The sequence below is a fragment of the Syngnathus acus genome, chromosome 6 (assembly GCF_901709675.1).
Source record: "Syngnathus acus chromosome 6, fSynAcu1.2, whole genome shotgun sequence".
In the NCBI taxonomy this organism is placed as follows: domain Eukaryota; kingdom Metazoa; phylum Chordata; class Actinopteri; order Syngnathiformes; family Syngnathidae; genus Syngnathus; species Syngnathus acus.
This window is the reverse complement of record NC_051092.1, coordinates 14,248,895-14,275,752: the sequence shown is the minus strand read 5'-3', so window position 1 is coordinate 14,275,752 and position 26,858 is coordinate 14,248,895. Positions and strand designations below refer to the sequence as shown.

At 42.6% G+C, this 26,858-nt stretch overlaps 1 protein-coding gene across 6 annotated transcripts in view; it reads right to left on the bottom strand.

Moving 5' to 3' along the window:
• Positions 1–859: 859 nt before the first annotated feature.
• Positions 860–26,858, bottom strand: part of syt7a (synaptotagmin VIIa) — a 69,029-nt gene continuing 43,030 nt past the window's right edge. For 3 of the 6 annotated variants that reach the window (XM_037253566.1, XM_037253567.1, XM_037253565.1), the window contains 7 exons: positions 23,427–23,564; positions 16,028–16,130; positions 14,984–15,251; positions 14,717–14,886; positions 14,471–14,585; positions 13,249–13,448; positions 6,750–11,956 (listed from right to left, as the gene is read on the bottom strand). In XM_037253566.1, the coding sequence (XP_037109461.1) occupies positions 11,852–11,956; positions 13,249–13,448; positions 14,471–14,585; positions 14,717–14,886; positions 14,984–15,251; positions 16,028–16,130; positions 23,427–23,564 (1,099 nt within the window). In that variant the 3' untranslated portion in view covers positions 6,750–11,851. Of the gene's footprint in view, positions 1,340–1,741; positions 1,791–2,361; positions 2,455–6,749; positions 11,957–13,248; positions 13,449–14,470; positions 14,586–14,716; positions 14,887–14,983; positions 15,252–16,027; positions 16,131–23,426; positions 23,565–26,858 lie in introns of those variants that run through there. The other 3 variants (XR_005098157.1, XR_005098158.1, XM_037253568.1) reach the window with 3 other exon arrangements.

The window sequence follows — 26,858 nt, the reverse complement described above, 5'->3', positions numbered from 1 at the left end:
GCACTCAGTGTAAGGGGTTGTAAATGGATCACCAAATGATTTCCGAGCGCGGCAGCGCTGCTGCTCACTGCTCCCCTCTCCCCCAGGGGATGGATCAAAATCACACGGGGATGGGTTAAATGCAGAGGACAAATTTCACCACACCCAGATGTGTGTGTGTGTGTGACGATCATTGGGACTTTAACTTTAACTTATCACTATCCATCCGTTTCCTTTCGTACGTGTCCTCGTTAATGTCACCATGTACACCATGATTATTAGCACTAACTGTGTGTGTGTGTGTGTGTGTGTGTGTGTGTGTGTGTGTGTGTGTGTGTGTGTGTGTGTGTGTGTGTGTGTGTGTGTGTACAGGAGTCGCAGCTATGCCGAATGCACCAGTTTTCTGAAGCTGAGCCGTGATTGGTTGGCAACTCTGATGTCATTTTCAGCCGACAGCAAGTAACAAAATGGCCACCTCGGCGGTGGATAAAAACAAATACATTTTGCTGCTTAATTCCTATTCCATAACCCCAATATTGATTAGAATGCCATGTTTTAGATTAGTGGGGCCACAGACAACGTTTTGTAAAGAAATATTTTTGGCGAACTAAATGTCTTGTTTTGACAAAGCAAGCATGTATTTCGTATGCATGACGCAAGCACTGTGCACTTTTGGACCCTCAGTGTTGAGGCCACATGATGTGATGACAACACAAAGTGCTTGAGTCTAGGTTCAGCGCCGGGTGGCGGAGAGGCTGACACGCCACAGACGTCTGTGGGAATCTGTGTCGCACTCCCTCGCAATATTGAGCCTTTTTGTTTACTCTCCTCTCATCCTATGTAGGTCAGCGAACACCGCCAAGTGGCACTGCAAGATTCTCAACACAAACGTGCAACTTCACCACCATGATGCCATCGCTGCACAATCTACTGACAAATAATACTGAGATTCTGCTTTTATGAACTCAACTAAAAATGTATTTATGTATTTAGTTGTCCGTTTTTTCCGAGTTTTTGTTTTGTTGTTTCTGTTGCTAATTTGTATATCTTTTGTTTGTCTAAGACTTTCTTTCTTGTCTCTGTACCTAATTTTAGTTCAAATTCAGTGTGTCACATTCCCAACAGTGCAATGGCTAGATTTTTTTCTATATAATATCCCTCCATTTTCCCCCTCTGCTACTCCTTCACATCATCACATTCTCTACCCAGAAGAAGATCATGGGGGTTGTTGGTGGTCATTCTCAGCCTCTCAGTCATCACAACCGTTCGCTGCTGCTCAGCCATGTGCAACCATACAGTAATGGAAACGTCATTGGATACACTGATGGATGACAAAATCCTTGAGGCATGCTGGCCGCCACTGTAAGCACAAATAAAAGAGGCAAATATTGTCTGGATGGCTTTCTTTGAGATTTAATGGAACACAGCTCAACTGGAAGATGTCACAAATGGGATTTGTAGTGGACAGTGATGTACGTGAGTCTTTATTAAATGAGTGCCAAAGAGCTTTTGAAAACAACGCCCTTAAATTGCATTCATTCTCACAACAATGTAGATATATCACTAAAGCATGTTATGTCCAATAAAACAAAACACAATGCTACAAATGGAGTGTAGCTCTGCGGAATCATATGGATGTTGTTGAAAAGATATAAATTATAAGTTTTAAGGGTTCGAAAATGTAGACCTAGAATAGTATAGTTTGGTCTCTTTGTCTGCTATTATCTTTTTCACTTGTTTTTTTAACTATAAATGAGCCTACCTTCAATTCAACGTTTGGCCACTGGATAGCAGTATGACACCAAATTGCCCTAAAACGATATAAAAGGGAGGTTATGTAAAACTGATGGATGATTTGAAATTTGCTTTGACATCTTGATAAAAACGTCCAGCCGAGGCAGGATGACACTTTGAAGAAAATGTCTTCTCGCCATCTGTATGCGATACATCTACACGTACATCACATTATCATCTCAGACACCCTCTGGTGTATTGAAGACATTTAAGAGAGTCAGAAAAAAAGCAGCCTGAGCTGAATATCTGTGATTTTTCCAACAATCTAATTCCCTTGTACATTTCCCCCCCTCAAATTAAGTCAGCCATTTAAAACAGTCATCACACTATTAAACAGTGCGATGTTAATTCTTTTGCTGTGCTTTTGTGCCTGCGGATTCAATATGGATACTTCAAACTCACAGCATGATAACTTCAGTGTGTGTTCACCACACGAAATCTGACTCCCCCCGGCCCCCCACTCAGTGACAGCTTCCCCATCCTTTGGATTAGTGCATCAATAAATGTGACACAGATAATCACACTGTTTTCACATCTTTTTGTCCCTCCCTTTTTCCCCCAGCACCTGGTCTCATGCTGCATCCTCACCTCTATCACGTCACTTTTTGCTCGTCTTCCTCCCTCCCATCTGTCCAAGGCTGCCAGTCTGCATGGCCTATCTTTACCAAGCTTTCACTGCAGCTTAGGAAAAAATATATATAATTACTTTTTGCCTGACATCTTGTCATGCCAAGTCTGGAGCACTTTATTATCTTGGCCCGCAAAAATAACTTGAGGGAAACGCCTCCGACATTGAAAGTGACAGTCTTATTTCCTGCTTCTTTTCTCTTAAATACAATGTGCATATCGCGGGCATATTTCATATTTCTAATCATCTATTTGCAGAGGCTCCATTTGACAGGGGGAAGCCAGGCGGTGATTTTGGTCGCAAATGAAGTCGCATCACTTCTGTGGCACCTCCTGCAGTTGAACCCGATTATGAAACCTTAACTCTAATTTGAAATCTTTCTTTGAAACCTAACCCTAATTTGAAACCCCACTTTAAAACTTTGACTCTAATTTGAAACCCTATTTTGACACTTTAACCCTAGTTTGAAACCTTAACCCGAGTTTGAAACCCTAGTTTGAATTTCGAACCCTAGTTTGAAACCCTAACCCTAATTTAAAACCCTAGTTTGAAACCCTAACCCTAGTTTGAAACCCTAGCTTCCCGAGGTAGACCATGCCATTGTTTTGCTACAATAGCTGCTTGGCCCCACTGTTGCTGTACACAAATAGTTTTAATGTTTTTGTATTGTTTTTTTTTTTTAAATATTGAGTACAGGACCTTAAAATAAATAATTGTTCATTTAATCGCAATACCGAGGGGAAAATTAATCAAGTATTATTTTTCAAAATAAACCAATTCTGCTTACATTTGAGAAAAATGCACAATTGGCATAAATATCCTCAATCAAAGATGAAGGTGGTTGCGGCGCAGCGCGGTACTTCCAAAAATAGAAGGTGATGTCCCCCCCGTCCCCCCGTCTGCTGAGCTCGCCTTGTTTTGGCCCGACGCTGACCTGGTCTTCCCACAGAGGAGGATCGCTGCAGTGTCTGCACAACCTGTAATATGCGGCCCATGGAGTTGATTATACTCGGGAAAAGGGAAAAAAAAAAAAAAAAAAAAAAAAAAAAAAAAAAAGACAGCTGAGAGCCTTTTTTACTTGCGAGTCGGCTCTCTGAGTCGCCTTGGCTCCGCCTCACTGCATCGATGTTCCTTCTTATCTACGTCCTGCTTCATTTGGACTTCTCTTAATTGGCCAATCTGGCACAGACAGCTTGGAGTTAAATACATTGAGATATTTCTGCTGCTGATGGAATGAAGAAAAGGCAAATTAACATGTTGTCATTTACTCTATATTTCTCAGCTTTTCACACAAAACGTCTTATTAATTTTTTTAAATTGAATTGTATGGAATGTACTGTGGATATTATTATTGCAAGTGAAGAAAAATAGCCTCAACCAGGGCCGGTTCTAGGAATGCACACAAGAGGGGGCAGTCAGAAATGTGAAGGGGGCATCTTCTTTTTTTTTTTTTTTTACACATTTTTAACACTGTTAGTGCTTTTCTTCACGGCAGTTGTTAGCTGTGTGTCCAGATCTCAACCTGGAGAAGTGGATTGCACTCTGTCAGGCCTCTACACTAAGACCTGTCCAGCTTGGGTGTCCCACCTGAAGATTAAAGCTTCTGCTGGTATTGCTCTTAGGGTCACTGAGGCACGCAAACCCCCTGACCACAATAAGGTGGCAATCTCTCAGGGGGGGGAACATATAATATGAATGTTATATTAACTATTATTTGAGTTGTCGTTAATCATTAGTTATATCGCGCGCGGGTCATTACGACGAGTTTGGTGGAGTTTTTACTGCTTCTTCCAACTCCTACCGCGCTGACTGTAACTTGACACTCTCTGGCGGCGTCTTGCCTCATTTGCATACTCACAGTGATTGGATGTTTACGGAGGGTCGCGGAGTCCTGACAGCAGGCTGTGTGAGGACACACACTGTACCGACATGAGAGAAGAGAGGGGGCTGATTAACGTGTGTTTCTATCAGCGGATTTTTCACTTTTAAAAGTTTGATTCGAGGGGGCAGGACATCTGTTTGAGGGGGCGTTGCCCCCTCTTGCCCCTGCGTAGAGCCGGCACTGGCCTCAACGCATTATGCTGCCATCAAAAATATTATATATGGAAACAAATGTGATAATATTTCTCGAGGTTTACCTTCACTTCAAGTAAAAATTTGAGTATACATTTATTTGCTCAAATTAAATTCCGTCTTCAATTTCATGAAAATCTATTTCACTGATTTCAACAATAAGCAACATATAATGAACTCACAACAATACGTTACAATAATTACCAGCAGGTTTGCCTTAGAAAATGATTCATCAATCACTGAGAAAGCCGACGTTGTAAAAATGATCCTTTAATATGGAACAAAATCAGAGCTCAGCTCCATGGCTCCGTCCATCACACTCTAACACTGATGGGAGGAGAACAACGACCACCAGTAAGATCACAGTCCGTTCGGCCCAAAAAACAGGAGAGGCTGAAAAAAAAAACATGGAACGCAAAACCAAAGTGCTACCGGGTATGACTTCCAGACGTCCTCGCTTTGACCTCCTGATCCATGATGGCGAGTAACCGCTCTGCTGCCTCACTGGGCTCTTCCGCCTCCTCAAGCCAGGTCGGCGAGATTGGCAGATACAGAAGCAGCAGAATGGCGTCGAAGCAACGATACAACTTGTGGTGTCAAGAGGCCGAGGACGTCTGCGGAGGCCGCCCGGTAAGAACCCGATGCGACGCCAACACGGAGACGAGACGGCAACAGAAGCGCAACACACGTATGTACAGAGCAACCGGGCAACACGTCAGAGCACTTAGTTTGAAAGTTAGAATGGGTAAGGGAGGGGTCGCAATGATCCGTTAACAAACAGTTCCGATAAGCAAGCGGGTCGCATCTTTAAGGCTGGTCTTAGTCAGTCTCTTGCTACAAACGAGGTGCCAAGCAGGCTTGCGCTTGGCTGCTTTGGACCTCAAGTTGGCCGTGCTGACAGCTGCCCTTTGTCCAGCCCGCGCCTCCATTGAGGGACCAGGAAAAGCATGGCCGCTTATGAGAAGGTAGCTTTATGGGCTCAAGGGGTCACCAATATAGAAATTCACTCTGCAGGGTCTTATGACTTCAGCTCGACCTGTGACAACTTTGAAATGGAAGTTTCATTTTATTATAGGTGATTGTCTGGATCATAGGTGTCAAACTCAAGGCCCGGGGGCCAGATGCGGCCAGTCACATCATTTTATGGGGCCCGCAAAGACAAATTGTGCATGGACTTTATGTGTCAGTTCTAAAATTACAAATTGCCTTCACTTTTGGAAAACTAGAGAAATTGCTAGCAATTTTTATTACCATTCATCTTTTTAAAAAATGTGAACAGTTTTTACTAGTCTGTGATTTCAAAACTAGTTATCAGTTTGTTGTGTCGCCTATACTGTATATAATATAAGTCACAGTCATAATGGCCCTCCGAAGGAAACTATGACTACGATGCGGCCCGCGAAAAATATTAGTTTGACACCTCTGGTCTCGATCATTTCAGGTTGTTAGCACATGACCGCTAATCAGTACATAAATCTGACTGACCTGACTGTGCCATACAATTTCCCTATGTAGCTTTTATTCACTGCTTCTGTTTTTACTACTCCGCCCTGGGGAGGAGGTGCAAGGACCTTCTATTTTTTTTGTGCTTGATCAATGTCTGGTCCACAGAGCTCGGCAGACACGTAAAAAAAAACGGCGCAGAATAGGAGCCGCTAATGGGCAGTGAATCCCAGATAGATGAGGGAGCATGGATTACTGCTGAATTAGACTCTGGAGGTGTATGCATTACCGTTTGAATGGGAGAGTAAATGAACAATTGAGCGGAGGAAGTGGAAATCTATACTTGGTGGAGGATTCAAATGGAGTCTTGTAATGAAGGAGTTGAGTGGTCATGGAGGGGCCGGGGTCTGCCAACTTCACCCAACATGGTCATCCTGCACCTGAACGCACGGCGGCTAACATCGGAAGGAAGGGGGCTTTGCACAGAGAGCACAAGCACTTGCGTGGGCGGACACACACTTGATGCACACGCACACACATTAATGCACTGGGTCCCAGTCTGCGTTCCACCGCACTCTCCTGACTGCCAGAACCTCGCTGTGTCTTGTAAAAAAAACAGCAACAAAAGAACAAAGTAACAAAGGGACAAAATTAAGAACAACACACTTTGGCTCCCACTGGCGAGAATAAAAAAATAAAGCAGGGCTAAAACGAAGGATATAAAAAGTGCCAGTGGCGCCGAGTTACTGCGCAAATGTCAGTAACTGGCTTTTGAACAGCTCTACACTTCTTTTAGTCTACCAAGTATATACTAGGAACCTTACCAGGCAGCTAAAATCTATACAGTACTGTCTTGTTCATATATTTATAGATATTTATACACTTTACAAAGTTGGCAAAAATACAGAAAGAAATCAATACATGGAATTAGATTGTACACATCACAATTGTGTGTATTTAAGCTTGAGCACTCTTTGTTGAGGAGGTGAGCCACGGCAAGTCCCGAGAGGAGGTGAAGAAACGCAAGTGCTAGTCGCAGCATCCCAAAAGAACTGTGATGACCCCCCACCCCTTCGATTTCCTACACATGATGGCAGTGGATCCAAGCTGCATTATTATTTTATAATTATTATTACTTCAACCGGCAAGAGAGAGCAAATGGATGTGGAGTCAAAGATTATTTTTAGAGCATCGATAAATGCGCGTTGTCTGCCCTCGCCCCGCCCCGCCCCCCTGCGATGGGATGACATTACAAATGGAGGCCAGAGCCCATTGACAGTCCTTTTTGCCGGCTGCTGGAGTAACTGTAGCACTTTTGTGGTTGGGGCCGGTCTGAAATATGAAATGGGAAACCATAGTCGTCATTACAGTGGACATGGATGGAAATAATGGGAGCCAGATTGTGCGTTTTCAATTTTGGCATGTGGCTTTGTCAATCAATTCTGGTCAAAATCTGATGATTAAAAAAAAAAAAAAGTTATTGTTGGTCAATTCTCCAACATGTGTTGATAGTTTGCAGGTACCTCTAATCCAATAATTTGTCTCGCTAAATTTCCCCGCGGAAGCTAGCAAGACGCTTTTGTGGTGCTAAATGAGACAAATACACGCAAATATTCCTCAGGGTTGCTGGGTGCTTATCCACTTCCGGCCTCTAGCTGGATAATGCCCGCCTCCAAATTTGCTCTGGCATCATCAGCGTGTGAGCATGGTCAATCCTGTCCAACACAATGGCATTAGAGTCAATCCCAAAGCCTATAAGAAGACAGGATGAGACGAACGGGCGCGGGCGGGGCAGAGCGACGGCCTTTTGATGCTTGGCATAAAAACACATATGAGTGCATTAGTGGCTCAGGCTCCTCCCACATTCAATTTCCAGGAGCAAAGCTACGTGGCAGTGTTGCTACAGTGGGCCCGGGATGCATCGGCTAGCACTCCTTCCCCTTTTCCTCCTCCAAGTGCAGGGACCCCCTCCCACAAAAATACAGCGGACATCAAAAGCCCTTATTCAAGAAGGGCTGTTAGAATCGGCATGGTCAACATCACCACTGTTATCACGAACGTGTTTTCTTCATCATTTCAAGTGACAAAGGAAAACTCGTTGAACAACAAATGTTCATTTCCACCAAGGATATTTACATAAAGTTGTCAAAAACAGAAGCATTTCCATATCACGTTTGGAAAGAAAGAAACCCAACACAAGAACACCATAGCACACACACACACACACACACATACTGACCGACAATCAAATGTGAACAAAAAGAAAAATATATATTGACTCTCGTTATTGTTACAATTCAAATAACGCTTGCTTCAACTCTGATTGGGAGAAGTCACACTGGTTTTTAACAAATGCTTCAAACGAGTCCAAAGGCGAGTTTGGGGCTGGAGGTCGAGTCTGCCTGCGTAAGGTTGCGACTCACACACGACCCAAAACGACAATTTGCTGATTCAGCTGTTCCAATCTATGCATGCACGCCTTCCCTGATGACATCACACCAGCAGCATTTTTCCAACAGTGGTGGCGACTGGTTTTGGCTAGTCAGACGTAAAACTTTCTAAAACCTGAAAATTAACTCTGGTCTGGTCACAACTGTCACGGCGACAAGTGCTAATTCCATAAAAAGTTAGGTTGGCAAATTGCTTTCTCTTTTATATTGTTTCAAATGGCCTTCGTTCTAATTGTGCTGCTTTTAGAGCAGCTGGCAAAGAGAGGTTGTTTGTTATGCAACTTTTGGAATAATCATAAAAAGTGCATCCTAATGTTTATTCACTTCGCAACCTTGAGTATGACTATTCATTTGGTTTGCATTAGATGTAATCATGGAAACAAAAACAAAAAAACATAGATCATATCACAAATTGTGCCTAAGGGATATTTTCGTTGAAACCAAGGTGATAGGGTGACTTTACAAATTTGCATGAAGGAAAACAAAAGCACTGTGCCACCTAGCAAGCTACCTGCCCCAATTCTACTTGCAGCAGCAGCAGCAGAACACAAAACTCGAATAATGCCAGTTTACTGGGTCGAGTGGGGCGATTTATCCCTCCTTGAACACTGTGTAATCACGTTGAAACGAAAACGCAGTGCAAGTGCATCACCTGCATTTTCACCTTAGGAAACCGGCTGGGTGATTATCTTCCTCCATTTTAGCCTTTTCCAGCATCTTTATGATTACTAATGAGGGCACACTCCATTTTTTTTTTCCTGGCAAATGTCGCCTCAGCAAACTGTGTTCCCTTCTGTCCAAGGAATGGACACACGAACAGGCCAGAGTAGCTTAGAGGCAGAGGAGATGTCTAATCTTGTGCAGATAAGGCTAAGATTGAGATTTAGCTGATGGCAATGACATCATCTTGAAGCGAAGTTTGTTGCTTGTGCGCTTCAGTGGCCAACTACTCACACTTGCTAACTCGGGCCTGTCTCTCTAATGCAGAGCCAAACAGAAGACAGAGGTTATCTCTGCTCTCTACATGACAATGCAGCAAATGAGATTAAATAAAAGAAATAAAATGAACAAATCCAGAGGAGCAAGCAAATTGTACTGCCTGGTAACAAATTGTTATACAAACACTAAAAAATGCTAGAGGGTTTTCCTAACACACTCACTGTGGATTTTAAGCTAATTGGGTTACCTTTACCCAAGATTGGGTTAGACCCTATTGCACCCAACTTGAGTTAGTTTTGACCCAGCAGTTTTAAGCCTTTTGCTATTGAGCCTAGCAGAACTTTCACGAAATTATTTTTTTTTTTAACAAAAGAAAAATACACAACAGCATGATCAATGGCAACCCCTATGTCAAGTGCAATTGTTAAACGTTAATTGTTAAATGTTTCTTGTAAATTTGATACACCAACACTCCCAGATTGGATTAAAAAAAAAAAAAAAAAAAAAGGTTCTTCCATGCTGTCCGTGGAAATCTATTTTATTTACTGTGGGCGAATTTGAGTTGACTGTGGCTGACAAAACACAGCGCTGCTCTCAAGCACCCCGGGAAAAAGATTATCTGCTTCTCCACTATCTCACAGTCACAGATCAGTCCATCCTCAAAAATCACACCCACGGAGTGCGAAACAAAATTCCATGTTAACTTTTTTTTGGTGGGGGTCAGCAACAAAGTCAGAATCTACTCCCGGCCTGACTGATCGCGACACCGGCAGACAACATACAGACGACGTTGCTCTCCCAGTCGAAGCTCTGATCATGCTTTTAACACGTTATGTCACAATACTGGCTCGGCGAGCCTCATTATGACAAGCGAGGCAAGGACGAGATCTTTCTCTCCACAGCAAAGCGCCAAGAGGAAATATTCAAATGCACGCCAGCGAACACGCCGAAAATAACAAGCGGCACAAAAAGAGGCGAACGAGAGCCCTTCATCCGTCCTCCGTGTCTTCTTCCGCATCTCCACGCCCTCAAGTCACAGCGCAGAGGCGACCTCTCCCCAACTTGCCTTTTCGCTCATTCCTCCCTTCATTTTCACCGCTACTATAATCATCATCAAAACCATCCTCAACCTCAAGGTTGTCATTATTATTATTATTACGTTTTGAAAAAGTGCAGATAGAACTTCCCCCGTGCCCTCGTTCAGAAGGCAGGGCAGTAAAAGAGGATGGGGAAGCGATGGCAGTAAGAAGAGAGAAAGAGAAAAGAGAAGACTTGAATCGTGTTGCTCCACCACGCACGCGCGCGCACACACACTTAATACCAGATGCGCCACGGAGGCAAACAGGTTTGGGAGAATGGAGCGATTCTTTGAGATGTTCAGCACAACAGGGCAAAAACAAGAGCACAGGGCAGCACAAAGAATTCAATCCACAAATTGAAGTGAGCGCGCACATTGGAAGGCATGCACACAAAACAGCACAACCTTTGCGTTGCCTTTGTCGCGAGAACATTTGAAAGTGGTTCCCTCCTTCGCTGTGAAAAAATGACATCATCGTAGCGTCTGGGATTTAGAGTTGTTGTTTTGTTTTGTTTTCCGCCACGTCTTCTTTTTTCTCTCTCCGGGTCAAGGGCTTATTTTCTGAAAAAATCAGGAGTGATCCGCCTCATGAGTTTGTCGTGTTCCTGCTTTTCCAGCTTCGGAAAAGTTCAGTACATGTACAGTATATCTTTTAAACTCTAGTTTTGTTTTGAGCTACAGCACAGCACCCACAGCACACAGACGACATGGGGAGGGGGGGGTGGCGGTTGTCGGGGTGGGGGGCACTAATATTGTGCCAGAGGATAAGAAAGAAGGGAACAATAAAGAGGAAATGAGAGAATAGAAGAGAAAAGACGAGAGAGACGAGTATCAACAATACCATCTTGAGCTCAGCTGGTTTCATAAAAAAAAAAAACCCCAAAAAAACAAGGACTGATTGCTTTCTACGGCTTAAGCCAAACATTAAACCACACTAACTGCACATAAAAGGAGGGAGCAACATAATGGAAGATACAGCACAATGAAGACAAATGAATGGAAAGAGCAACAGACGGATGTTTGTGTAAGAGGGAACGGCCAATCTAGAAGCCTAATTAATATATTCATGTTTATGTACATACAGTACATACTGGATAGTATTGTGTTCTGAAATTATTATACACTATATGAAGTTATTTAAGATTCTATGTGATCCCAAGGGACTGGCACCTTCACGGGTCAGTGGCTGCAGTGCAGTTCAGGACCAAAGGGGGCCGCAGATTGAAACTAAGGTCAGAAGTGCAGAAGGAGTCAAAAACAGAAACATTGACAGAGTGGTGGGAAAGAAAAACGGAGACAGAAGCGTATGAAAGGAGGAATAAGAGAAAGAGTTTAAAGGTTTAAGAGAGCAGATGGCTAATTGTACCCGTGTTTCGCGGCCCGGCAGCAAGTCAGTCTTGTGCATAAGGACGGGACTGGGAGGACAGAGGAAGGGGGGGGGGGCATGGAGGAAAGTGGGCGGTGCCATCAGGCCTTGAGAGCGTGCCACTGGGCAACGTTGGTGCGCGGCCGCGCCAGCATGTCTTTCCAGTGCTTCACCTCCGCTGGACCGCTCTTCCACGACAGGTAGATCTAACAGAAGGCAAATCAATATTGAATATCTTCAATCTGATGGCTGAAAACGTTTTTTCACACACCGTTTGGATTATTATTTTTTTTTTACAAACACTCTGGCCAAATCCCAATAAAGATTTATTGCGTGTTCCATGCGCGTTATGGATGGAAATATAGACAAAAAAACAAACAAAAATAATGAAAATATCCAGGTGTCAATTATATGGCCTGGCACCTGCCGAGCATATTTCGGGAGGGGGTGGGTCAGTGCCCCCGCAGCCCCCCCCCTAGCTCCGGCAGTGATCAAAGCGCCAAACAAAACTGCTAATTTACCCAGTGTGAGTTAGTCAGCATGCAATCAAAACGCTATTATTTTGTCGCGTGAATGATGGCAGGTCGAAAAATAATTTAATTGCACCTTCCGTCAACTTGTAGAAGAGGATTTCACGATACAGCGCTAATGTAGCAGAATTAATTAAGATACACTATTCGTAGGGCTGTAACTATCAGTAAAGTCAGTAATTAGAACCATTATTCAATCCTGACAGGGACTTTACACCTGCTGCACAAAAACCAAGACAAGAACAAAAACCTTGATGCGAAAAGGCACTCTCAGAGAATGCACAATAGGCCGAGTTTATTTGTTTGTATTCATGCTAATGTAATACTGTACTTGACTGTCAGCAAAGAGCTGTTCTACCGTGGTTGCGCTCGAAATTTATGCCAGCAGCTTTCTGCGAAAAAGCCTTTCTATATGGAAAGGATGTGAAATGTAGTTACGGCTATTTTTCACCCTTTTATGTCACTCTGAAAATGTGAAAGTCATAAGTTTGGAATAATACATCTTTTATACTCTCTTTGCAGGCTGGAGTAGGCAGAGGTTCTCACCTATAGTCAGCTCGAGTTCAACTAATTAACTACGTTAACCGTTCCTTCTCTGACTCCATTTTTACTACATATTGCAGAAACCGGAATATTTTTACAGTGCTGTATGCAAATGCAACATAATGTTAAATGGCTACAAGCGTCAGGTGCCCCAGAAAAGTCAATCACTAAGAAGACGTATAGGGCAAGCCGTGTTGTGGCATTAAATAAAGTATTGTTATTTCAATCAAGTGACTCTGAAGATGACTGATGATATTTATCTGTATGCTTATGTGTGGATTGTAAATATTCATGAGGGATTGTATCATGACTCCAAAACTTTGGAAGTATTTACATTGGCGTCTAACCTGAGGGGAAAATCTGAAGGAGACGTTCCTGTCGTAATAAAGGGCGATGACAACAAAAGCCTTGACGCTAGACTTTACCTTGCCGATAACGTCATTGCGGCTGAGTCTGTCCTTGTCCATGACAGTGATGATGATGGTGGTCTCCCGCAGCACGTGGGCGGGAACGTCGAAGGGGAAGGACTCGTTGAAGATGGGATTGAGACAGCGTTTCATTGTAACTGTTTTTTTCTTTTCCACACGTCTGTCTTTGTGCATCAGCCACACCTTCACGTAGGGATCTGCAATGCGGAAGTCATACGCAGGTAAGCTATCATCAAAATGCCCATGATGTTTTTTTTTTTTTTTGGTGTGATTCTCTTTTAATTGCAATGATGGGGATTTATAGTTTGAGCTCACGGTCAAAACAAAGAAATCAATAAGCAAGGGCTGAGCATCCATACTGATGCTTTTATGAAAAACAAATACACTAATTTTCTATTATTATTTTTCTTTCACTCATTTTGAATCACCAATCATCATTTTGTAAAAAAAAAAAAAAAAAAAAATGCAGCAGTGTGTGTGTGTGTGTGTGCGTGTGTGTGCGCGTGTGTGTGTGTGTGAAAATTATACCACAATGTCGCTTCAAAGCACTTACTGTGCCGCCTTATCAGACTGTCGTTCTATAATGGCCATAACCCGCACGGGGCATAATAGCACCATGCACTCCTAAAGTCATGCATTTGCAGATAATTATGGAGGGGAAGTACAATTACTTAGTTCACTTTACAGCAAAAGAATCAACTAAAGAGACTGTGATTGTGTGAAGGGTTGAAGACTTGACTTTTAACAAAAAAAGAAAGTGTACAAAAATGTGTTTGTTCCGATTGCGTTGATGTGATTCTTACTGTCAGACAAATACATCGGTGTTGTGGCGTCATCATTTTCTTAAACGACGGATATTTGAACACAAAAAAACGTATAATAGAAATGAATAGGCCTATATTCTTTCTCCTCTGTAAAGAACCAATAACATGACTGCATCTTCTTGAGAAGCTGTGTGCATTGGCAGACTGTGATGAATGGTTCTAATTTGACAGCAGGAACCTTCCCTGACAGTGTAATGTCACCTTGCTACACAGCTATATACGGCGCGACCCTGATCGGGAACCAGGCGATAGGCATCCTCGGAACGGAGCGGGGCATTGAATATATAAATATTGAGCAGGCGTTGTTCGACGTCATACAATCCAAAGTCGCTTCAAGGTCTCATGGCTGCTGAGCAAGGGTTAGAGAGAAAGAGCAAATACTACGCAAAGTCTACCTGAGGTGCCTCCGATATCCATGGCTTTGAGATTACGGGCTTTGATGATGTTCACAGTGATGGTGTTGGCAGTGGGATTATAGCAGAGAGACACCAGCAAGTCCCCTCGTCTCCCCTGAGGAACACACACACAAACAAAAATCGTGCTCGGCATGAATCATCAAATAATATCAAATTGAGTCGGTTGAAGTATAAAAAAAAAAAAAGCAATTCAAACTTTGGAATGGAATCATCGGGCTCTCTTACACTGCCGTCACTGCAGGGTTTGAGCTCCTTCCAGAAGGTCTTGATCTGACCCAATTCCACCTTGTTGAGTGGGATGGAGACCTCTCCAATGGGGTCATTCCTGCTGAAGCGGTCGTAGTCCAACACCTGAAGGTAAAGTGTGCGCTCTCTCACCTTCTCATAGGGGAAACCTAACACAGAGGTGGAAGAAGATTTCTTTTTAATCGGGCAAATATTTTATCATTGAAATGAAAGCATACGTTAAGTGTTAAGGAAAACGCCACACACCTTCAAATAGGAAGGTTTCATTCCAGTGGGGGTTGAGGTTCTTTCTCTTGACCTTGGTCTCCAGTTTGTGCTTCTTATCAGGCAGCAAGTAGATTTTGACAAAGGGATCTGAAGTACCAGAGAAGTCCTTGGCCGGGAGCTCCTGGCCCCTGAGAAGTTTGACAGTAAGGGTTGTGTTCTGGAAGCTGTAGCCTATACTGAACTGGATCCGACCAAGCTTCTCACTGATTGGACCCTCGCCGTCATCATCTTCTGAACCTGGAGACAGCTGTAAGGACCACAAGTGCTCTCAAATTTCAAACCAGCACATTGCAATTTCCTGATTTGTAAACAAGTAAATAATTCACAGAATTAGCTGGAAAATAAATCAAGTCTAAATAATAAATAAATTTGATTTTTTTTAAATGTTAAAATTATTGTACATTTTCAGTTTCACGGACCACCTGCAACACCGCCACGGACAACTAGAGGGCCGCGGACCACCGGTGGACAATCCCTGAACTGTAGCAGCACGGTGCAACGGAACTTTAAATTTCAATCTTCTGAAGAAGTTATAATAACCTGAATCTTGTTCAGGAAAATCTCTTATAAGTTTGTTATTTGACCAAAGTCTAATAGTTGGTGTGTCAAAAACGTTTCAAGAATGGTGTCAGGAAAAAAAATAGATTTTTATTTTATATTTGAAGCATAGCCGCCTGGATTCAATGGCACTTTTTTCTCTTAACGGACTCCTGAAGGGATTCTTTCAGAAACATCATGGCCACATTTTGATGACAAAATGGTTTCCTTTGATCACGCCCTTGAGAAGAAAAACATATCTTATAAAGCCAGGTTGGGTAAGTAGGGAACTGTCAGATGCTCAGGCCATTGTCAGGCAGGCGCGTTGTCACCGTGACACAGACATGAGATATTATACCAAAACTCACTGTCCCTTGTAGTTGGGCTTTGAAATGTATCTTTCACATAACTAGTCCTGGAACTTTTCTGACACACCTCACATGGCGTAGCAATGCGCTGCCAAAACATTTGTGTCCGTTGTCTTACCATCACCATGTCTCCAGTGAGGGAGTTAGCCAGGTCGGTCACGGAGGAGTGGCCATCGCCATCAGGAGGTTGGCCTTTGGGACTGTTCGCTGGCTTGTTGCCCCTGGAAGCACAAACACACATTGAGCACACAAACTCATCTCCAGAAAAAGACAGAATGTCTGTCTGAGTCCAACCTCCACCTGTTTGGCACATGAAAACTATCTATCACAATTGAGTCCAAATTTGTTTTGGGGGATAGATGACATTTCAAAAGGTGATTGTGCAGCCAAATCAGATCTGCCAAAAAAAAAAGTCCACAGATTAACAACGGGTGCTCGGAGGGAGGACGTTTGTTTGATGTGTGGAGTTGTATTTGATGGAACTTGGAATCTGAAATGACTGGACAATATGTCCAGCGTGGCAAACATCCATACCTCCGACAAGAAAGTAACCTCCAGCAAGTGAACAAAAATAAACCACTAAATTTGTATTAATTGAAACCAATTCTGTAGCCAACCATTAAGTTCCCTGGGAGGACGTGGACAAGACACCCACAGATAATTGACACGTATAAACAACGAGACAAACATGTACAGCAACATGTAGAAGACAAGACATTTAACGAGACAGTGGACAGTTTTGTGTCGTGTGTGTCGAGTCTGTGTAATCAGAAACAAAATCTTAATTCTAAAATAAAAGGAGGGAAGAAAAAATAGATCTGACATGGAAGAGCTGATGTTTAAATGTGAATAAATCTCAACAGCTGTTCCTTCCAATGTGGATTGTAGAAAAGGCGGAATCACGTCTGAGTTGGTACAGCATGAAAAGTCAAAGGTGTACACAATGTCAACAGCAAAAGAAGGTCATACAATTAAAATATGGAATTAAAGAAAGCATGTCATACAATACAAATATCCAGATGTCCTGACCAAATACAATGTGACACTTTGGAAAAGAGCACTGAAAAACCGGTCGGCAATAAATGGAAAAAATAAATAAATAATCAAAGGAGAGGATGCAGAAGGTTGAAGACATAAACTTGATGGAAATCATAAAGACTGTAGATAAGATAGAAGGTCCAACAAGGGATGTAAGAAAGAGAAAAGCAAGCAGAGAATCATTTTTTGTCTGTATAAGAAAAGATAGCAAGTATTAATAGCGTGAACAGTGAGGTCACAAAAAGCAAAAAACAAAACAGATTGTTACAAACACCACATTAGGAAAAAAAAGAGAGCTGCAAGAAGAGATAGGGGATGAAGGAAGGAAGGAAGGTAGGAAGGAAGGAAGGAAGGTAGGTAGGAAAGCCTGGAAACACAAGAGAGGCTTAGTTTGGTCAGTCTGATCAGTATCAAAGAAGAAGATACCAAAATAAAATAAAAGAGTTCACAATCTTACAGTAGACAAAGGAACACGCATGCTGAAGGGAGAGAGCGATAAAAAAACAAAACACATTCATCAGCGGAAAAGGAAAATATGAAATATGACAATCATGGAATAAAATATGACGTTTTAGGATAACATGTCAAAGGAGACAGACTCAAAAGGGGAAATGCACATTTAGAGTGTCACAAAAGAGGGTGTTACTTGAAATGAAGTCACGTCAACTGGAATCTAGCCTGATTTGCCAACCATTTAGCAACACTCTAAAAGTGACGACTGGGACCACAACGGCCGGCCGGCAGGTGGGCGGGCCAAAGCACAAACTGGCATTGGCTACATGTGCATATAAGACATATGCAAGTAGGAGTCACTCGGAGAGTGAGGGCAATGCCTTGGATAGGCAGGAAACAAAAGTCTTTCTGTCTGGCCAGCATCTGTCAAGTTTTGCCTGAATTGAAAATGCTCGCTTTCACCAAATTTGAGTGTTGTTTTGCAGACACAAGGACAGAACTGGGGGGGAGGATATACTGACAAAAAGACAGACAGAAAAAGCGAGCAAACGGGACAAGCACAAAATCACAATCACTTCAACCAGCAAAGGGAAGGAGGGGTGGTGGTGGGGGGGTGCTAATCAATTTCAGGAGGGAGGGGGAGAGTTATCAATCTGTTAGTTGTATTAGTTGCGGGGATTCCATTTTCAAGGGCTTTACTTTGTTGTTTTTTTTTAAACTGCAGGCAACAAGTTAAAAAGCCGGAGGAAAAAAAGTTCTAAACCTCGATTGGAGACTGAGATGAAAGGAGCTCTGAAAGCAGAAGGTGATGCTTTGCAAGGTACCTCCCTCCTCCCCCACCTACCAAGTAACGATGGGGGAGTCAACATCTTCAATTATTCATTCATTCGCCTTCATGCTTCACTCAAGGCGTCATTGCATTCTCGGGTAGAAACATCTGCAACCTGGGCATTGGCTTTCCTACCATTCTGCTCGGCAGCACCTCCTGCTTCTTTTAACAAAGTGGCTGCTACAGCACATTAGTAGCAGGAAATACATTGCTGTCCTCCAGGTCTTATAGTGTATCGTGATTTCAGATAAGATTTGGCTTTGGTCTTATCTAATCTCTCTCCTAAAATCTAGGAATTGACGTAATATAGCATTTTTCAGCAACCCTATGGGATCTTGAAGCGTTAAAGCCTGCAGTATCCTACAGTAGCCAGTAGACAGCAGTGTTGAGACGAATTCAGATCAGACTCCCCTGCAGCTCAGAAAGTGGGCTGTTGGCATAGCAACGGCTTTTGGAAACATAGATCATACATATTGGGATTTAGGGTGTGTGTGTTGGGGGTGGGCACGGGGGCAGGGGTATTAAAAAGGGGGGGCAGCAAACAGGCAAACACAATGAGAACAAAGTTGAGGATATATGACAGGTACGGGTGAGCGCCTCGCGGACACACACGTTCACACAAACACACGTGGAGGCGGGCGGGGCCACTGTGGGTTTCACCGTCCTGTGATACTATCCTGTTTGGTTACCTGACCGAGGGCCAGCAGCTCGAAGTAGGGGGAACGACACTCCACTTCAAGGCTGGAGAGAGACGCGAGAAACAAAGCCCAACCCAGCCCCTCCCGAGACACACACCAACACGCCATGGCGTTTTGCAATCTCGGTGCTGCCTCAACCCAGTCGCGCGTTTGCGGCCACAGTGGAAACTCCCCGGGATGAAAGGCTCACATGAACCGACGTCGGGCCAGTCATCCTGCTGCTTGAGCGCCCCTCCAGATCAAAACTGGCCTCGGATGCATTCACTGTTAACTGATTGCTGCGTGCGCGTAGAGGCTGGGAACGTGACTTAAATAGCAACGTGTGCTGAAATCCAATTTCGACAAGAGGCAACACGGGAGGCACTAAACCTCGCCGTCCGTGTCTCTGCCTCATTCACAGAGAACGAGGTCTAAATGCTTTTGGGAATTTTTCAAATCACAGTTGTGGAGTTCACTCCATTAGCCATGGCCAATATGATCAGACTGTCTAAAGACAATCAATATCAACCCAGCGCCTGTAATTTTTAGTCTCTAAGCTCAACTGAAGGATTTCTTTAACATTATTAACGTAACATTTTTAAAGGTCCACTTAAACTGCCGCTAGATGTTTTGAATACAGATTGAAATGGAAGACTCTGGCATAAGCAAATGAGCCACCTGTTCTGGGGCAGGATACGGTTGAATCCCATTTTAGCTCCTAATTGCTCGTCTCCCGTCTATTTATTTGAGGAGCACATGTGTACCAAGCCTTGTACCTGCTGTCAGGCCCATGCACAGAACACACAGCACAGCCTCCGATTGCTCAATTGGAAGGAAGATGTGCACTCCCAGGAGATGTACACATATGAACGCCAACCGCAGCGATAGGAAGATTCATGGGCCAACTTAATCAGCACGCCTGGAGAGAGAGCTGATTAGTTAGGCCTGAAAAGCTCCTGGGATAGGAGGCAAGTCGTGTCAGGGCAGCATAGTAATGTGTAATCCAGTGGTGCTCAAAAAGCTCCATCTAGTGCAGGGGTGGGCAACTGGCGGCCCACGGGCCACTTTGAGCGGACCCTTGATAAACTTTGCCACCCCCAAAATCCCGGAAGAAATTGAAAAAAAAAAAATGGAGGAAATAAAAATCTGTAAATATGCAATTCTGCGGGTGCCTATTAGCAAATATTGACTATAGTTATAAGTTGTAATGCCATCAATCACCACTAGATGGCAGACATATTTTAGTTGCGTTTACATTAGATCTTGCATTTTTTTAGGTGATATTTTGTATAAAAGGTTTGAGGTCTAATCAATATATGACATTTCTATTATAGGCAAAGATTGTTTCGAGTGGTTTTCGGGTAAAGGTCATGACCTCCATCTATCTTTGATTTTGCTCTTCACGTCCATATAGTAAGTAAGCATAGCGCCCATCGGATAAAACATAAAACACGTTGGTCTAGCCCACTTGTCATTAAACAGGCACTCTCGACCATCTTTCAGGCTCGGAAAATTTGCGTCTATATCTATTAATATCTCCCAGATGTATTCTAACACAAGCAACATCTCTGCTGGCTTACACAAAATGATGCAACTTCCATGCCTGAATAATTGAAAGGCCACAGGCAAGCGGATTGAATGTTAATGCAGCACGACTATACATCCCGCCTCCTCTCTCCCGAATCTCCGTCTTCATTGGGCGCCCGACTCGCTGTTCACGCAGAGATCTACATTCAAAGCTCTTGGGGAATGTGGCTTCTCTTTATAGCAACACGGGAGGAGCCTTTACTGTATAGGTTCAGTGAATCGCAACAGAATTGTATGAGTAAGGACCAATGAGGCATTAACAAGCCACTCTGACGTTCTAATTAAGCTTTCTAATAGCGATGGCCTGTGGATGCCCGCGACATCAATCTCTCAGCATGCTCCATTCCAATCTCTCGCAATGGAATATTTTCCAGTCCGACTCAACTCATGTTTTCACGTGGAGAAAATTATTTGTCAACCCAAGCTCCGTCTCGTAAACGCAACGGTTTTATCGTATTTTTGATCATACGCAAGGTCCCCCAATGAATGCCGCGGCTTTTCTCAGCTTTCAAGTACAGCAAAGTAACAATTAAGCATTAGCGTGCCGCTGAAGGGGAAGAAGGGCCATTCGGCGGATGTTTGACCCTTTGATGCTTTTACATACGTGCGCTCTTAATCACTAGGCAAGGTTAAGGGTGTCAGGAAATACACTATCATGAGATCAAACATATCAATTAATTAGCAATTTTAACGTACAATATTGAATTTAAGTTGAGCTTACTATAGAGTCGGTGTCTGTTCTGGATAATAATAAATGAAATTGCTCTGAAATCAAAACAGATAATGAAAAGTGTGTGTAGAAAGCTTAGTGATTATTCGACAAAGTCGTACTCACATGATGTTTGACTTATGCCGGCAAAAAATTTCTCATATTGCCAAATGGGTTGCCTACATTTCTCTACATGGACAAAAGCATGAGGACATTTACAGGAAATGAAATTTCCACACAAATGTGTTTCTTTGAGTTTTGGGCCGTTCATTCAAAGTTGACAATGTTATTTGTCTCAATACTTGTATCCATTTAGAGCGTAAGGATATGTGACAGGCGCATGTTTGATGTCAATACACAGGTTGTTATGAGATGGAAAAAAGTGAAAATGAAAGCGAGTGCAGTTGTGTCTCCAGCTCTAGGCAGCTTCCAGACGATAATAAGCGCTATGCCAAAAGCTTGATCGATTCGATCATTGTCGGACATCTGCCGAGTCAGCACTAACACTGCGGGGATCATCAACTCCCAGAAAGTCAGCGTCGCTAACTGTATTTAGCATCCAATTAAAATGTGGCTAAATCACTCACTATAAACCAGCTTGTAATTTGTCAATAGACAAACAAAATAAGAGGAAGCTTGAGCCAAATTAGTTAAAAGCACAGGTGAGGGACATTTAAATCTTTCAATATAGCAGCTCAAGATTCCTTCCCATTTTTTCTTCTATCTCCACGAAATTACATGAACCTTAGGTTAATCTAAACGCACTCAATCACAGCTAATCAAGGTGTGTTTGACTTTTCGGCGTCTGTCCTTTGTTGCTCCTATTAGTGGATTTCACAAGCTATTAAAGAAGGTTTCCAGGTGAGCACAATGACTGAAGAAGCCCCGAAACGAAATATGTAGGAAATGGCAGAAAAGGCTAATTCTGGATTTCATACTAGAGTTTTGATTTTCATAAAAGAGGCATTTTTTCACAAAAACCTCTTTCATATTTGCAGTTTTGAATTAACCTCGAGGAAAAATGTGTCACGGGAAACTTATGGTTTGTATTAAAGTCGGAGAGTGCGTTTGTTAGATAGCGGACGACTGTCGTGTTGTTCTACAGCTGTACAAAAAAAAAAAAAAAGATAAAACTGCTCGGTCTTGTAATACTAACGCTGGAATTTCATGTCTTCGGCGTCTCAACACTGATGAAACACCTGCGAGTGAGATATAATTGGTGTGACGAATAATCCAAATTTGTTCACCCGACGACGGCGTCTCAAGCCGCGTGTCACATCGTTTATCTCCAAATTGTCTCCAATTTGTCACAGAATCAGAAGTGAGGTTAAAAGGAGATTAATAGGCCAGCGGGGGAAATCAAACTCGCAGCTTACACCAAGTAGGCTATCGAATTTTACCGAGAAGCTACAAATACTGTCAAACTGACCACTTTGAGCGTTTTGGGTCACCAAAACAAACCATAGCAGAAAACATTTCCCAAGACCCGCTTCTCCCACCTGGTGGACAATCCAAAAGCATTTATTTTTAGATGAGCGTAATGGATAGATGAGTGGAAATGTTTTGGCTTGGAGTGTGGAAGATGGCAGGCAAGGAAAGGGTTTATTTTTAGCAGCGCATTTATGGAAGCGACGAACATGTTGTGGAATAATGAGAAGGCTCTCTGGGCCCTTGGTGGAGCTACAGAGACGGGACTCTCAGAACAGCAGAGGGTGATTGAAGGCAGCTAATGAGCATGAGGCACACACACAAAAAAAAAAGACAGCAGAGTGGAATAATAAAAGCGTGAAAATACAAAGAAAATGCAATAACTGGAGGGGGTGGAATGACAAGGAAAAAGGTAATGACAACATGGAGGAAAATGTCAGCAGATGATTATCATGCCAGAGTTAAAGTAAAAGATCACTTGTTGAGAAAACACTGTTTGATTTGATTGGTTAGAATGCGTGTGAAAGTGATCCTCCATTTTGGCTTTTACAGCCAACATCCAAAGTGCTTTGCCATTTTTTCCCCACGTGTGCTTGTGACCATCATATTTTTTTTATTTCCGTGTATATCAGCGCTGTTATCTGGCCTACAGTCTTTATCGCAAAGTATTTAAGTGCCGGGACTCATCATAAGACAAACTACTATCCTCCGGATATCCTCTCTAAGCTCGTTCTTTGATATCTTCTTCGCTTTTGTTCATTTGCCATCCTTTTGATTTTCACGTATTATCGGGTACCTCTTCTCGAGAGGGGGCTCCTGACTGGGCGCTGGGACCGGCTGCTGCTGCTGCGTTTCCTGCAGGTCGGGGATATTGGCAAAGTCGTCTTGCTCGGCCACACCGATGGCCAAAGACAGGACCACCAGCTTCCCTTCGCTGGCTCCCCGGAAAACAAAAATCAGATAAGAGGCAGACACACAGATGGCAAGAAAGGAGAACAGCTGCAGAGTGGCGAGAAATTGAGTACAAGGAAAATGTGACCTGCGTGCTGGTGGGGGGAAAGAGAAGAAAAGTCAATTAAGGTGAGGACAGACAGCTAGGACATTTCAGGAACTTAGAAGAAGAAACAAGTCGCCTTCAGATTGGAAAAAAAAAACTTTGCAACATTAGAGAACACTAACACTGTCCAGGGAAGGATATTAACGAACCCGAAACAAAATCCAAATTAAAGGCTAATAATTACGGCACTCGGTGGAAATCTCTGCTGAGACGGAACGAGCCATTTGTGTTTGACTAAATTTCCTTCATGGACTAGAGGGGAAATTAAAATTCAATTTGACACAGTGATAAGATTTCTTGCGCTGGTTGTGAACGTAGTGAATGTTGGATTCGCCAATTTACTGACTGCTAGCAAAAACGAGGAGGTCGCCTCAATTGTTAGCATGACATTTAGCGACTTTTAGCAATGCTAAAAGCGTTTGTGAAACATGTTAGCTCATTTGTTGCAAAAATTAGCAACAATTTGAGACTGTTTGAGAATGTTTGCAACTTTTTGCCAACTCCTGGTTGTAACAGGTGACTTTATGAACCCAACTCCTTGAAAAAACATGGGGAAGAGCGTTAGCATGTTCAAAGTTAACTTCAAGTTGAATAAATGATGTAAAACCACATTTTTACATCACCCAAGTATCAAAACCCTAAAAAGAAATTTGCCTTTGTGGCAAGGAATTATCAACTTCACACAGACATGAATTAATTAAGAACTGTTAATGAATCGTAAATGCGTGTTAAATGGATATGCTTTTCAAAGTAAAATCCACACAGGTGCACGTCCTCCTCCCAACATGGCTGCTTTTGACTTTGGCCGGAGTTAGGATTGAATTAAGCCTCATTACAAGAATCTGGACTAATTGTTTCTATTTGAGTGACATAGCGTCTAGAGGTGCTCGCCGCGTATCGCCGCTTTCTGGGTCACTGCTCTCTCGCCCGCCACCAAACTGCACTCCTCGCACTTCACTATTTGGCTGCCCGCCTCCAAATCCCCCCACATCTCTATCCCCTTCGTCTTAACCATCCACCGCCGCGTGTCACACACACCCATGCTTCTATAGCTTAAGCCGCTGATGGCACTACTGTACCCTCTGCTTAGAAAATATGGTCCTGTCATACTGCAGAAATAGATCCGCCTTTGCTTCACAATTTGGCTTTTCTTACATGCAATCCAGAGCTTTTCTAGCGAAGCGATTAAGCCGTTTAATAATCTTTGCTTGCACATATACGTATATCTGTAGTTCCCCACCTTTTCTGTCATCCGAGCAGAAGAAGGCACATCCCCGGTCCTAATTTATTATACAAAGATGTCCCATATTGCTCACTTAAAAAAACTTGGGAAAGCGGTAACCTAAAACTGTCCAACAAACTTCAAAAACCTAAAACAGAAAAGGATTATAAAGGATTAAATGATTATAAAGGCTGGATAGTTTAACTAACTAACTAACTAACTAACTAACTAACTAACTAACTAACTAACTAACTAACTAACATAAATGTTGCCATAAATGTCAATAATTTATATTTTAAAGTTGTTCCAACTTAAATGATTGCGTTAGCTGGCAAAAAATACAAGTTGCGTTTTTGCATTAGCGTAGGACAAATATTTCAATGAGTCCGTCCGTCCGGGCTGCTTTCCAGACAATCGTACGGCAGAAAAACACACACAAAAAAACAAAAATTATTATTCTAACATTTTGAAGTCTCCAATTACCCTAATTAATAAAAAAAAAACTCCATACAGGACTCATTTTTATAAGTATTTGTCTATTTGCTGTGCACTATTCAATATATTAGTACAGCGTGTGCACAGTTGACTGAATAAATAGCTAATGGCTCACTCGTCCCCCATTACTTGTTGATAAAGACCTTTACATTTCCGCAAAACACTTCAACGGAGACTCTGGATGTAAAAGAAGATGACGCGAGCTAATTAACAGACATGAATAACACTAATTTAAGGCTAAAAGCACATGTACAGTATCTCCCTGGAGATCCATTGAGCTATATCCGTGACAAAGCCATTAACAATTTCACTCAAAAATGCTTCACTTGTTTTTCCAGAGATTTAAAATCGACTACTAGGTCACCGTTGCAGGTATTGCAAAAAAGAAAAAGTTAACTTCTGCTTTACATTTGCAATGAGTGACCTTGCATGTGTTCCATTGCTAATGCTCATTGAAGCTGGAGGCATTCATCCAGCTGTGTCATTCCCATATGCCCGCGGAACTTTAAACCTCATGTTTAAAAAAAAAGAAAAAAAAAAAAAAAAAAAAAAGCAGGCTAACGTTAAAAAGATTTGTTTGTTGTGCTGTGGCAGTGTCCTTCCTCATGCCCTCCCCTCCCCGGTGCGACTCCATCCTCTTATGGCCCGAAGAAACAATACGTTGGAGACGTAATGGTGCTGCTGACATAAGATCAATGCTTCAGCTGCTTAACCCTTGCTCTTATACTGATGCACAGTGACACATGGCCTGCACCATGTGCCCTTGCAGACTTATGTCAGCAGCCCAAGCATCAGTTTGCCATTAGCATGAAAGTGAGAAAATCTCCCCCCCAAAAAATCTCCCCAATATTAGTTTGCACGACTCATAAAGTATTGATTAGGCCTACACGTTAGCAAGAAAAGACTTATTAGCAATGTACTTCAACTCACTACTGCTAAGGCTGCATGCATTAACAAGTATTTGATTAATTGTGTAATTATGTATTAGCATAAACAATATCAAAACCAACAACATCTCTGACAGCAAATGTAATCTTCAGAACAGAAGGAGATACTATATCTCATCTCAGTCAAATGAGAGTTGTTGATCCATCTCAAAAACAATGCTCGCGGCCGTCAACAACACTGGATTAACATTTATATGACAGCGTTTGCAAACATGCCAACGGCAGGATCATCAACCCAAACCGTCAACATTAGCATAATCGTACACATGAACACCGGCAAAAATGACTTCACACAGAGATGTGATTAATATTAATATGGTTTACAGTGCAATAATAATGATGCTCACACCCACACTAATTAAATTCAAATAGAGTAAGTTGGTATGTGCATTTTGAGAAAAACTTGTAATATCCTTTCCTGGACCTCAGATATAAATTAAAATAGAATAAATCAGATGCAGATAAGGATTGGTTAATACTAATAATTCTGCAAAAATTGCTGATCTG